The sequence below is a fragment of the Macaca fascicularis genome, chromosome 6, assembly GCF_037993035.2.
Source record: "Macaca fascicularis isolate 582-1 chromosome 6, T2T-MFA8v1.1".
NCBI classification, from domain to species: Eukaryota; Metazoa; Chordata; class Mammalia; order Primates; family Cercopithecidae; genus Macaca; species Macaca fascicularis.
The window spans coordinates 72,709,416-72,723,406 of NC_088380.1; the positions used below are offsets into that span (position 1 = coordinate 72,709,416).

At 40.5% G+C, this 13,991-nt stretch overlaps 1 protein-coding gene and 1 long non-coding RNA gene across 27 annotated transcripts in view; one reads left to right on the forward strand and one right to left on the reverse strand.

The window, feature by feature from the left end:
- Positions 1 to 13,991, forward strand: part of MAST4 (microtubule associated serine/threonine kinase family member 4) — a 576,679-nt gene that overhangs the window by 398,344 nt on the left and 164,344 nt on the right. For 2 of the 26 annotated variants that reach the window (XM_015451576.4, XM_015451577.4), the window contains exon 1: positions 10,726 to 11,185. The exons of 22 other annotated variants lie outside the window; for them this stretch is intronic. In XM_015451576.4, coding sequence (XP_015307062.3) covers positions 11,094 to 11,185 — 92 coding nt within the window. In that variant the 5' untranslated portion in view covers positions 10,726 to 11,093. Of the gene's footprint in view, positions 1 to 10,725; positions 11,186 to 13,991 lie in introns of those variants that run through there. 2 more of the 26 variants (XM_065546344.2, XM_073993558.1) reach the window with 2 other exon arrangements.
- Positions 7,611 to 10,331, reverse strand: LOC107130008 (uncharacterized). The gene is made up of 2 exons (XR_001491438.3): positions 9,890 to 10,331; positions 7,611 to 8,095 (listed from the first exon to the last, which is right to left on the reverse strand). It is a non-coding gene; the product is annotated as an uncharacterized lncRNA (long non-coding RNA).

Consider the following 13,991-nt stretch of genomic DNA (forward strand, 5'->3'; position numbering starts at 1 on the left):
GAGCTGAGCAGTTTCGGAAGAATGGTTTCACATTGACAGTGACGAGCACCAAGAGGAAGGAACGGTAGTGCATTAATCTACACAAGAGATCGCGGAAGCCATGACCAGGGTCATGGGAAGTGAGGAGAAGACGTGAAAATCTATTGTTCCTTTATCATTTTATATGGAGCGAAAACTCGTACCCAATTTTCTTTTATTTTCCAATTTTCCAATCTAGTGTATTTTTCAGCCACTTTTAAATGGGATTTGCTTTTCTTTTCAGTTTTCTATTACTGCTGTGTACATGTCATCTGGCCTTGTTTTTCTTTCTCCTTCGTATATGAGCATTCTTAATTCTGTATGTACTTCATTTCCTAAAAGCTACTTATAAAGACAATTCTTGTTTCACATTCATTCATTCATCATTCATCTGTCACTATATTGGGTGACTTGACTGGCTGTTGTTCTCATTCCTATTAACTGGAGTAACTTCTCTTTGAAAGTTTTTTGATCATCAGGAACTTTTAATACAGTTGTCTTCTATAACATGTATGACAGTACATTGAATACAAGAATATTTCTGTGGTTGGCAGCAGGAACATCGTCTTTACCTTTCAGTACTCTCAGTCTAACTATATAAAGACAGTTAAAGCTGAATTATCTAGTCTCATGGGAAATAACAAGTTTGTGTGTTTTGGAGAAAGGAGGAAGTAATCCCAAATTATAGTTATTTAATTCTTTGAAATGAAGAGCATCATTTTTTATTATATACATGTCTTGATAATGTTAAAAGTAAGTTTGCTTCTCAAGAGTTCATTTTTTTTTTTTTTTGAACAGTGAAAGAAAGCTTTCATTGTACAACACGACAGAGGGAAGCAGGTCTGGAATTCAAAACTGTTCACATAAATGAACAGCCTCACCAATCTGCAAATAATGACACATATATTCAAACAAAAGCAAAGCCCTGCATGGATTTAAAGCCCAGTCGGCTTTGAAAATACCTGTTTGCCCAGTTGCCATAGATAAGGTAGTAAGGATTTATATCTAGAAAACAGAGATATTTTTTCATTTTCATATTATAAAATTCCTGGGAGTAGGAAAGACTTATTTTTAAAAGCAATTTTAGTATTTATTTCCAAGACTTATAGATCTTTTATTAATACATATGCATTATTTAGTGTGTGAAAAAATATCAATCAAATTTTATGAAAATACCAGAGTAAAAGTGTGTATTGTTTCTTAATTTGTAAACTCTTCAAAATATTCTAAAATTCTCAGAAACTTGAACTTTCAGGTCATGATAATAGGACTGTCAAATGTGTGGCTCCTGGAAATCAGAAATTGTTGTTTGTTTGTTTGTTTTTGAGATGGAGTCTCTCTCTCTGTCTCCCAGGCTGGAGTGCAGTGGTGTGATCTTGACTCACTGCAAACTCCACCTCCGGGTTCAAGTGATTCTCCTGCCGCAGCCTCCCAATAGCTGGGACTACAGGCACCTGCCACCCTGCCCGGCTAATTTTGGTATTTTTAGCAGAGACGGGGTTTCACCATGTTGGCCAGGATGGTCTCAAACTCCTGACCTCAAGTAATCCAGCTGCCTCCCAAAGTGCTGCAATTACAGGCGTGAGCCACTGTGCCCAGCCAAAAATTTTTTAAATTTAAAACAACCTAGGCACAGCACAGTGGCTCACATGTGTGATCCCAACACTTTGGGAGGCTGAGACAGGAGGACGGCACGAGCCCTGGAATTGGAGCTTGCAGTGAGCCATGATTTCACCACTGCACTCCAGCCTGAGAAACAGCAAGATGCTCTCTCAACACACACACACACACTTACACACACACACACGCACACAAACTTGTAAAAAAAAAAAAAGTATAAAAAAGGAATAAATCATAATTCTGTACTTGTAGATGTTCATTAAAAATACTTTGTTGGCCGGGAGTGGTGGCTCAAGCCTATAATCCCAGCACTTTGGGAGGCAGAGATAGGTGGATTGCCTGAGGTCAGGAGTTTGAGACCAGCCTGGCCAGCATAGTCAAACCCCGTCTCTACTAAAAATACAAAAAATTAGCTGGGCATGGTGGCAGGCACCTGTAACCCCAGCTACTTGGGCGGATCACCTGAGGTTGGGAGTTTGAGACCAGCCTGACCAACATGGAGAAACCCTGTCTCTACTAAAAATACAAAATTAGCTGGGTGTGGTGGCACATACGTGTAATCCCAGCTACTCAGGAGGCTGAGGCAGGAGAATCACTTGAACCTGGGAAGTGGAGGTTGCAGTGAGCCAGAGATCGCGCCATTGCACTCCAGCTTGGGCAACAAGAGCGAAACCCCATCTCAAAAAAAAAAAAAAAAAAAATCATTGTTTTAATTTCCTCTGGTTACTATAACAAATTATAACAAACTAGCTTAAAACTAGCTTATATTTATTTATTCTCTTAGAATTTTAAAGGTCAGAAGTCTGAAATCAATTTCCCTGTGCTGAAATCGAGGTGTCAAGTGGGCTGAGCTCCCTCTAGAAGCACTGAGGTGGAATCTGTTTCCCTGCCTTCTCCAGCTCCTAGAGCTGCATTCCTTGCATTTTTTTGGCTCTTGGCCCCTTCCTCCATCTTCAGGCCCAGCAGCCTACCATCCCGTTTCAGTGCCACATTGCTGCCTTCTTCAAATATCCCTCTGCCTCACTTTCATAGAGACACTTGTGATTATATTAAGGCCCACCTGGATAGCCTAGGATGATATCCGCAAGATTCTTAATTCCATCTGCAAAACTCTTCATGCTATGTAAGGTAACATATTCACAGGTTCCAGAGATTAGAACCTGGGTATCTTTGGAATCTATTATTCAGCCTACTGTAATTCTAATTCTTTACTGGTTTTCTAAAATTCTATTTTGTGACTGCTTTAGGATTTATTAACAATTGCCCTTGTCTTGTACCTTTGGCTTTTTCCTCAATATTATGCTATTATAAGCAATTCTGAGATTTCCATATTCACAAATCTTTGTGTGCATACTTGATTGTATCTTTTGTATAAATTTTGCATATGAAATTATAATTCAAATATATGTGTGTATATATTATATGTACGTGTATATATGGACACATACATTTATACATGTGTTTGGACACATATAATATGTGTTTGGACACATATATATGTGTGCCTACTACATGTATGTATATGTATGTGACCATATATGGGTCTATGTGTGTATATGTTTTCATTCTCCAAATTGCTTTCCAGAAAGTTAGTAGAGAGTACTTATCTTCCCCATGCCCTCACCAACATTGAGTATTATCTTTTTTTAATCTTTACCAATGAAACAGGTAAAATTGATACCTAATTGATGTGTTTCTTTTCCTTTTTCTTTTCTTTTATTTATTTATTTTTTTTTTTTTTGAGATAGAGTTTCGCTCTGTTGCCCAGGCTGGAGTGCAGTGGCGTGATCCTGGCTCACTGCAACCTCCATCTCCTGTGTTCAAGCAATTCTCCTGTCTCAACCTCCCAGCTAGCTGGGATTACAGGCACCTGCCACCATGCTAATTTTTTGTATTTTTAGTAGAGACGGGGTTTCTCCATGTTGGCCGGGCTGGTGTTTTTTTTTTTTTTTTTTTTTTTTTTTTTTTTTTTTTTTTTTTGAGACGGAGTCTTGCTCTGTCACCCAGGCTGGTTTTAACTCCTGACCTCAGATGCGCCACGTGCCTCTGCCTCCGAAAGTGCTGGGATTATAGGTGTGAGCCACCGTGCCCAGCCTGATTGATGTTTTAATTACATTTTATGATAACTAGTAAGAGTTAACTCTTGTCAACCCTGACATTATATTCATGCCCCTATGAATTAACATTTCTTTTAACCTTTTTGTTGGTATAGAAGTGATATAACTTAATAGAACTCCTTGACTAAATAACTTCATGTCCTCCCTGACATACTATCTTCTGATGTGTGGAATAATTGGAATTGATCTTAGCAATGGAAGGAAATTCTGATTGTTACAGAAGCATGTGATTTCTACCTCTCTATATGCTCCCTGTATGGTACTTTGATGAAAACTCATACTTCTCATTTTAATGACATAATTTTCCATAACTTTAGATGTATGACCTGGAAAAAATATTCAAGAAAAGAAGAACAGATAAATTAACCTTAATCTTAAATTACCGAAAGGTCTTAGTGTCAGCTACTAAAGGGCTAAATATAACCATGCTGACCCACTTAAACCAAATTGACACTTCTTATAATTGCACTATAATTCATGCTCAAGAGCTGTATAAGAAATGATGCACCTTAGACCCAAGCTTCTGGATCAAGAAGCACCTTGTCCTTGAAGTTAATTCCAGATTGAGCATCTAATGCAATTATCAGTAACTGGGGTTCACTGTTACCATCTAAAAGCATTTAGCACTTCATACACAACTAGTTGTATATTTATGCTTAAACGCAATTCGTTACATATCGTGGTCTCTGTTGAGATTTTGAAATTTGAAACAATAGACCTGCCTAATAGTTACAGCTTATATAGATAATGGAATGGACTCATGAACCCATGAAACTGAAATTGAAATAGACAGGAAAAGGTTTCTAAAACATGTATAGGGTCAGTCTAAAATATTAGGCAGGTGGCCCTAACTTTGTTATCACACATCTTTCTAACCTGTAGCAAATCCATCCTCACTCTCTTCTTTCCCCTGCCCACCCCTTCACCCCCAATCCTTTCTCTATCTTTTCTTCCCTTTCTCCCTTTATTTAATATTCATCCCAATGGTGGTAGTGATGGTTTAAAGATGAGGGGATAAAGCCCCTGCCCTCAAGGAGCTCTTACTCTAATAGAGATTGATAATGTACACAAACTGATTTGGATTTTGATACAGTGGAAGAACCCTGTCATGCAGGAGCTCTCAAGAGCAGAGCCCAGTAGAGGGATATCTAATTCATTAGAGATGGGGGACTCCCATGAAGGCTGCCTAAAGTGACAACAAGGTTGGTCTTAAAACAAGATAGGAGTTAGGAGTTGTTGGGTGATGCATTGATCTCCAAGTGTTGCTGTCTACTTCATAATTGGATTGCTGGCTTGGCTGGAGGCCAGTGCTCCATGTGGTTTATTGATAGATCTTCCAGACAGCTGTTTTAGAATGGAGAGATACACTCATCTCTGGATCTCGCCCAGTAGTCTCCTTCTTTTGCACGACCCCTTCATCCCTGTAAGGATGCCATGCGTTTTTCTGGCAGTGTGTTCAGCTCTTCTCCCATGGGGAGGAACTCTGTTGGGACTAAGCTATGGAACTTCCACTGCTTGAAAGTCAGAAGGTAGAATGCTGGAATGTGCTTGCAAGACGTGATTCTGCACCTTCCCCAGTCCTATGGGTTGTGCGCCATATGTGTATTCTACTCTACTTATCAATCATACATATCAAGGAGTCACTGACTGCCTTGGGAGGTAAGTGCTTCATTTCCCATATCTATGCACTGTCTTCTCTTCTATTTTGTTAGCTTATAGGTTATCTGCTAACCTTTTCTGTGTCTGATTTTCCTGGGATCCAGAGAATGCCTGAGAAAGACCTTGCATTCTCTTCCCATTCTGGCCAGTCTTCAGCCTGTACTTTACTTGCTTTGGACTATATACTTTACACCACTTTTGGAGATTGTGTAGTTCTTTGCTCAGCCTATCAGGAAATAGAATTCTTATGTTGTTTCCTTTGTTTCGGGGTTTTTTGGGTTTTTTTCTTTTCCTTTTTTGCTTCTGGGTTAATGTTTCTTTCATTTTACTCATTCACTTTAAAAATCTGAAACTCTCTTACCTTGTGGTATTATTTTAAAGTATTTTTTGGTATTTTCCAGGATGATACAACCTTGCGTATTATCTGTCTTAGTTTTCAGCATTCAGACCTATCCCTACAAGTTAATTTTTGTCTATCTTTTTATCTTCCTCCATATTTTAGCACTGTAGTGCAAATTTGTTTAATAATACTAGAAGCGCTTTCTTTCAACCTGTTCCTCATTGATGTAACTTTCTTCCCATTTCTATCCTGGTATTAAGCTTTATTTCTTGGGATGTACAAAATGATTACAAGGATTGCTCATTCAGGACAGCCAGTTTGCTGTTCACACTTCTAGCCTCAAACTCTCAAGACTACATTTAGAAGGTATCCAAAGTGGACTTGAAGTTGAAGGTGTGGACAGCCCTGGGGAACTAGTCACTTCTAGGTGCTCTGAAAATGGGCATGGGAAAAGGTCAAAGTTAGTTTAGGACACAGTCCTTAGAATAGGCTAGGATCAGGTAGAGTGCTTATGAAATCTCGACTTAGTGTCTTATTGGGCATGGCGTCATGTCTCGAATGTCCTGCACAGGTAGCTGACAGCTTTGCAGACTTCACATCTCCACATTAGAAAACTGAGTCTTTTCATAGAGTCTAAGTTCAAGATAAGACTCCGGGCATATTCTCTCTTAATATTGTTCTATGTGGACTGGAGAAAACCCCTTCTTAAAGGGCATATGTTGCTGGGCGTGGTGACTCATGCCTGTAAGCAGTTTGGGAGGCTGAGGCGGGTGGATTGCCTGCAGTCAGGAGTTCGAGACCAGCCTGCCCAACATGGTGAAATCCCATCTCTAGTAAAAACACAAAAAATTAGCCAGGCATGGTGGCGGGCGCCTGTAATCCTAGCTACTCAGGAGGCTGAGGCAGGAGAATCGCTTGAACCCAAGAGGCGGAGGTTTCAGTGAGCCAAGATCACACCACTGTACTCCAGCCTGGGCGACAAGAGGGAAACTCCATCTTAAAAAAAAAAAAGGTGGGGGGCTTGTGTCAACAGGTGGGCAGTAAACAGAATTCAAGTCAGTAAAAAGGACCTGGCATTTTTTGTATGTAGGAGGGGAGGTAATAGTGAAGGATTTGACCCTTTCTTAACTACTTATTTCTTCCTAAGCTTGCATTTTAGTAGGATGAGAAACTTATTTTTCAGTTTCATTTACCTTATAAAACCAAGGGCTGACAATATCATTCTGATTAAATGAATGAAAGTTCTGAATCACAAAGTTTGTCCATTGTTGTATAGGCTTCATTGTTACACAATAGAAAATCTTGCTGAATATCTGTATATTGACCTAGACCAGCTATAGTCTTGACTTTCCAATAATCTCAGTTCCCTTTTTGTTCTGCAGTTGAGTTTTACTGCAGTCGCAACGATAGTTTCTGCCCATATAATGATTTTGTAGGAAAATGTCAGGAGTTTTGACAATTTTAATTCTTGTGTTTACCGACTGCTCTACCTTCTGAATCATATGTAACCAAATCAAGTCAAACAGGTTAGAAGACAAGTCATACTTCAGTGTCACATCTACTCTTATCTTCATGAGTGTGGGAATGTGCCATCCACTTTCACTCACTATATTAATTCATTCTGGCTCCTCATGTACTTAACCTATTTTTATTTTTTCAGTTTGGATACAACCCAAATCCTCCTAAGCCTTTTAAATGCAAAAAAAAAAAAAAAAAAAAAAAAAAAAAAATTAAAGTATATGTAGTTAAAAATACTCATGTCTTTACCCATCTTTACCCATTCCTTTGAGAATTTCTGTAGAGGCTTTCTCAAAATGCAGAGAGTGGAAGTAGTAATAACATCTGATGCCTGGAGATTGGGGTATCTGTCATTTAATCAAGAGAAGAAATAAACATTTTATGTCATTGATATATCTGTTTTAGTTGCTACCATCTTTATAGGTTATGCCCCATCTTTATAGGTTATAGGTTATGGGCTTTTCTAGAAAAACTATTGAGAATATGAGAGTTGGGAGGTACTGAGGTCCTCAGGTCTTCAGACCACCTAGAGGTTGTGTTCTACTCACTGTATCTCCTTCAAGTTTTCTCTGCTCCAACAGCTCTCAAAAAATTCACTCTTGTGTCAGCTCTTTTCATCTTTAGATCCAAACCCTCTTTCACATAGTTCTTATAGTTTCACATAGCTATATTCAACTACTACTTGTTCCCTAAATTTTTTCTTCTTTACTTTCCACACAGAGGTCTTCAAGCCAAAACGTGTATAGCACAAGTTCATGTCCACCTTGATTACTCTTCTCCGTGCAGCTTATAATATGTAATTATCCCTCTTGACCTTGGATACCTACAAGTGAGCACAAAAAGTTATTCTCTGGGCTTGCCTTTGAGGAGGGGACATGGGACTCAAAAGGAGTTCCCCTTGAGTTTGATTGTGACATTTCTTAGAGCCATGTAAAGACCTGAGGAATGTTAGCACTGATATCTTTCCAGCTACATGATATAGATAAAAATAAGAGAAAGTCTTTAGAATTTAACAGCATCTTCATGGGATTCTTAAAAATTCAGTATTCTTTGAGAAAATCAATGGATCTACTAGTACTAATAGTTTCAGTGCATCTTAAGAGAAATAAGAGATACTTGGGCTTCTGAAGTATCCATTCAAAAAGGATTTACTAATATTAAATGCCTATATAAACCCAGGAGCTGTCAGGTTCTGAAAATATGAAGATCAGTAAAATGTGGCTTTAGCCTTGAGAAACTCAGACTAATAGGAAAGACAGCAGTAAACAGTCAATTATACACAGTGTGATCAGCAGCCCAGTAGAGACATGTTGAAGACCCTAGAGAGTAGAAAGAAGCACATTGTGGGTGTCCTCTGCTCCAGTCTTATGTCTTTCCGCATAGTATTCTTTCAGCTTCTGTATACTGCCTACATTTATGTGCAGTGTGTGTAGACACTGCATGAAAGGGCTTATGTATGCCATCTTCTCTTCATTTATATATGTCAGCCTCTTAGAGGTTGGTCCTATTACGGACCCCATATTGCAGTTGGGGAAAATGGGAAGAGATTTAAGGTCATAGTAAGTGTCTATCCAGAATTCAGACCCAAAATTTTGCTCTTAACCAGTGCTCTGTATCACCCCTCTCAGAGAAGCCTTTATCTGGAAAAATGGTTCCCAACCAGGGGTGATTTTACCTCCCAAGGGACATTTGGCAATGTCCTCAGACATTTTTAATTGTTAGCACTGGCATCTAGTAGGTCAAGGTCAGCAATGCTGCTAAACACCCTCCAATGCACAAGAAAGCTCCTCAGACAAAGAATTATCCAGACTATGTCAACAGTGCGGAGGTCTAGAAACTGCTCCGGAGCTCAGGGACTATCTTTTGTGTCAGCCTTCAAAACGTACTTTGCAATACTTAGAAATACTTTTTAAAATAAAAGCATGGGGCAAAAATGCTGGACCAAGCTCATTAATATCTGTTGAAGTGTGTTTTGTCATTTAATGTCCCTGAATGTTTGGGATAAAGTCCCAAATGTAAAATTGAGAAAATAATACCTTCTTTGTCTACCTCTGGGTTGCAAGGATCTGTGGAGGCTCTGTAAGAATGTGAGGCAATAATGCATACAAAAGCCTTGGACACGAAATATCATCTAAAACTCTTGGAGCCCTTGGTGTGAAAATATTAATGTGGCCACAAGAACTAGATAAAGAAGATCCCACTGCAGGCTTCTTTTTGTTTACCCCGCCTACCTTGTCAGCTTACACCCCCTCTACCTTCTCTTTATCCTCCCATCTTTGTAAGCGAGTTTGTTCCTAGTATTTACTGCATGGATTAAGCCATTTTTAGAGGTAATTTTTGCTGAATATATACTTTTTTGATTTAGTATTTCTTCCCATATTACACCAGACTTAAGGCAGCTAATTTAAATTATATTTTTTCTTTATGTACTTTATACAAACATTCATGGATGGGGAAGATACTTAAATACCACGCCTTTCTTCAAAATGAGTAACAAGAACATTCAGCCCCCTTCATGCCGTCCTTTCAAGGTCTAACGTTCTTGAAGGGGCAATACTTGTAGCATTTGCCACATAAATGCCAGGTTGTGTCTTTCCACGTCGGGGCTGATCATTACCTAGATCTGTAGTTGCCAGCCATGAAGAAAAACAGGTGTGCACCGTGGTCATTGATAGAACAGATGTAAACTCATCAATTTAGTATACTGAGGTTTTCGGTGAGTGTGGCTTCCCGTCCGCGTGCTTTTCCTATACAACCAGCGGCGTCCCGGCAGAGGAGTCACTGTGGACTTCCCTAGAGCGTTGTCAACGGCCATCCCTCCCGCGGTGAATCACAGGTCGGCCTCAGGTGCGCGCAGCACACACCCGGAGCAGCCGCTGGTTTATTTATTTATTTATTTCCGGGACGGATCCATTCCGGGCTCGGGGGAGGGGGAGCAGTGGCCGAGGCTGCGGGGCTGTCCCGGCACTGGCTGGGGTCGCACAGTGGCCGCCTGCTCCTTCTCCCGTGAGCCCCCGCTCCCCAGGCACGGCCGGGGCTGGTGGGGGGAGCGGGGACGCTGGGGGTGGGGGGCCGGGAGAAGCTGGGGGCGCGGCCACCAGGCTGTCCAAGGACAGGGCCCTGCCGCCGCCTCCTTCCAGCCGGACCCTGGAAGGGTCCACAAAGGTGTCAGGTTCAAGTCCTCCAATAGGCCCATTTTTAAAAAGTGCTTTCAAGTTTCCGTTTTTTTCAGGAGGGGAGGGCAAGAGCAGCTTTTTCTATTCAAATTCTTTTCCTTGTATGTAGATACCAAAAGGAAACTCGGCACTGGGCATGTTCGGATGTGAATGGTTTTGCTGATAAGCAACAGCCTCCGGAACCAAAGCCTCAAAATAGTCATCTCCCCCGCCCCCCGCAGAAGCTGCGAATGGTATCTGCCAAACAGATGACAAAGTACCTCGGACTGAATCCCACAGACAGCGTTTTGAGCAGAACGCACGGCTCAACTCTTGTAATTACTGTTTATAGCTGGCCGAGCCTGACTAGGAGAGGGCAGACCCGAGAGGAAATCAGTTTCCTGGACCTTTGAGAGGAGGCTGTGTGTTAATTAAAGACTAGGACGGGACGGGTACTTCTCAGACATGCTCCAAGTTGTTCTTGAGATCACAGTTCCCACCACGTTTTCTCTGGAGGGAGTGAGTAGATAATTGGGATTTTTTTTTTTTTTTTTTTTTTTTGGTCTTGTCTTTCTTCCTTTTTTTTTTTTTTTCTTCTTTTTCTTTTTCCTCTCCCCATTTTAGTCATATGGCCTTGAACCCACAGTGAATTGAAGAGAGAAAGAAATGGATATGTCTGACCCCAATTTTTGGACTGTGCTCTCAAACTTTACTTTGCCTCATTTGAGGAGTGGGAACAGGCTTCGGCGAACACAAAGGTAAAAACGCGGGGATCTCTGCCTGGAGAGGGAATGCTTTCACTTCCCAGAGGCCCACAGGCCCAGCTGCCTGTGGGTTTTGTGTATTGGGTGACACTTTGAAAAGTTTCTGCCCTGTTAGGGGAGGAGGCACTGTTTCAGGTATTTCATCGTCCTTGTGGTTTCCTGGGTAACCCTGAAAAATGTACTTCTCGTAGTTTTTCTCCTTTTGAAATGTGGATAATAAGACATTTCCTTGTGAGAGGTGGGGAGAGAAAAAGGGAAGGAGGAGGAGGTACTTTGTCTAAGTCTGTCCTTTGATCTGATCATGTTTATCCATTTCATTCACCCAGTCATTGAGGCTTCTGGTACTTCTCGTTGAGCCCTTCAGATGTTCTTATTAAATATTTGACCTTTATAAGATGCAGATGTACAATGAAAAGATAGCCCAGGTTAGCTATTTCATACTATCTGTGGAGAGGCAGATCTACATAACTTTGTCATTTTGATTTTTCAATGGTTTGCTGACATTTATTACTAATACAGGACTGGCCTTTTCATTTTGTAACATATATTTGACAGAAAAGATGGGGAAAGAAAAAGAATTTTAAACTCAAGATGAAACTCATGCCACAAGTGACAGGCAGTTCCAAGAGTTTGCTGACACTTGTTTTGAGAGACTATGATTTTAAAGGAGGCATTTCTCGCCACATTTGTGTCCAGCACAGAAAAGTAGGATTGTTGTGCTTTTAGAGGAGCACACCCTCTGAGTTGTGTTAATACTGATTCTTTGTTTTCCTTCAAAACTTGCCTTGCATGTACATGTGAACATGCATGAGAGCAACTTTGCAGTCAAATAAACAGGATGCAGGCTATCAGATTTGGAGCTTCACAATCTCTATGCTTCGGTGTTCAAAGAACCCAAGTAAATGGTCTGTTCTTTTTGATTATACCTGTAACTTTTTGTAGTATAAATGTGGATGTGTGATACTTTAGAAAACTTAGTTTTTCCTTTTGAAGTTTTTCATGGTGTTTCTTACATTTCAGAAACATCCTGGAATACTCACATACACTGTTTATATACACAGGGGCACACACAAATCACATGTGCACCTGCGTGTATGAGAGAGCCATCCGGCAGGTTTCAAAGTCATATTTGCTTTTTGATGCAGTTTGAAGTATTGAAACTACTAAACTATGTTGGATTCTGAAGTTGTGCCTTTTAAATAACGTGACTGTGTTTTTCTTATTCTGCCATATATGGTCAGAGACCCTCTCTTGTAGTATTGCTCATTTTTGTTCAAGTTGTGTCAACCATGCATCAAACCTCCAAGAAACTGATAGAGTTGAAGGAGATACATGCTACACATGAACTAGGCCATTGCTGATTATGCAGATAATTCGTATAATTTCTTACCATTTCAACTTGACAGAATCCCTTAAATATTTCTGAGTTGTGTAGTCCTGGCTGCGGTACAGCTTCTACTCTTCCCTGGAACCAGTTCTTAGAGAGAGAAGTCTGTTCTGGCATCGTATGTGTGTGTCTGAACCTTGTAGAGCAGTTGGAGCCTTTCTTCTTCCTACCTACCTGTTGACAGTATTATTGGAGAGAGTCAGATGCAGGAGGATTCTCAGGCTGCTCTGAGCCTGGCTTTAGGGCAGTACCTATCCCACCTGAACACTCCAATTCGGACAGCTCACACTGACAGAGAGCCTAGGTTCTAAGATAACCTGAATTCTTCCCAGTAAAATGGGAGAGCATTGGGTGAGCTGTTTCCACCCCAAGTCATGAACCCGTATCTTCAGTTCGGCAAAATAGAGATGGAAGTGGATTTTCTTCTCCCCGTTTTAAGAGTAGAGGTTATGATAGCCTTTTTGTTGCTGGAGATTTTCAGGTTTTGCAGTTTGGAAATAAACATCCCAAAGATCATCTCTACATCCATCGAGTCATTATCTGTCTCAAAGGACTAGCATTGCTTTATATTTATTATGTAGATTCGGAAGGCCAGGTGTCCTCATCTCCAGGGCAGCGTGTGTGGCTATTGCATCCTGTTATTATACAGTGATCAATTCTGGCTCCATGTCCTTCCCTAAGGACATGAAACATGTGCTTACATTGTGACTTCCACTTTTGGGATGCCCCTTAACTGTTCTAAATCCTGTTTCCTTTTCCAAGTCTAACCCCATACCTTACCTGGCTGAGTAGTTTGTCTCCTTTCCAAAGGAACTTTCTGTTCCCAAGTTGTCCTGTTTTGCCATCCTTGATAAGGGTGTCTCCAGTGTCCAGGTGAGGACGCCTTGCTCTCACCATCAATCAGATATGCCTTAACCCTTGAGATATCTCTCATTCCCAAAGTTAGTTCCTTTCCTGCACACTTGCTGACTTGTGTGACAGATTGTTCATTTTGAATATTTTATACCAGCTATTTGTTCGGACTCACATTGTATTCTGGAGGACTTTATCTTAGCTTTTTTTTAAATATCAGCTTCTTGCTTCTATCAAAGGGTGAAATTCAGCTTTGAGCCTGTGAATGAGCATCTTAGAACTCATAAGGATAGAATGTTTGTAACACTTAAATGAGAGCTTGAATGGTTTCAGACTGTTACCTTAAACCTTCATTATAGTAGAAATTGTCATCATGGATACTTTTGGTTTGCTACATTACAGTTGCCTTATAGTTCAATGTGATGCTGGTTTGTTAGTTAATTTACTCTCGGAGAAAAATATTGAAGGTTTTTCTTATAACTCACAGCCCTACTTTTGCCTGTAACTCTTGGGGTTCCTGGGGAAAGAAGCCTACAGACGTACTCTCAGGCCTAGATTCTC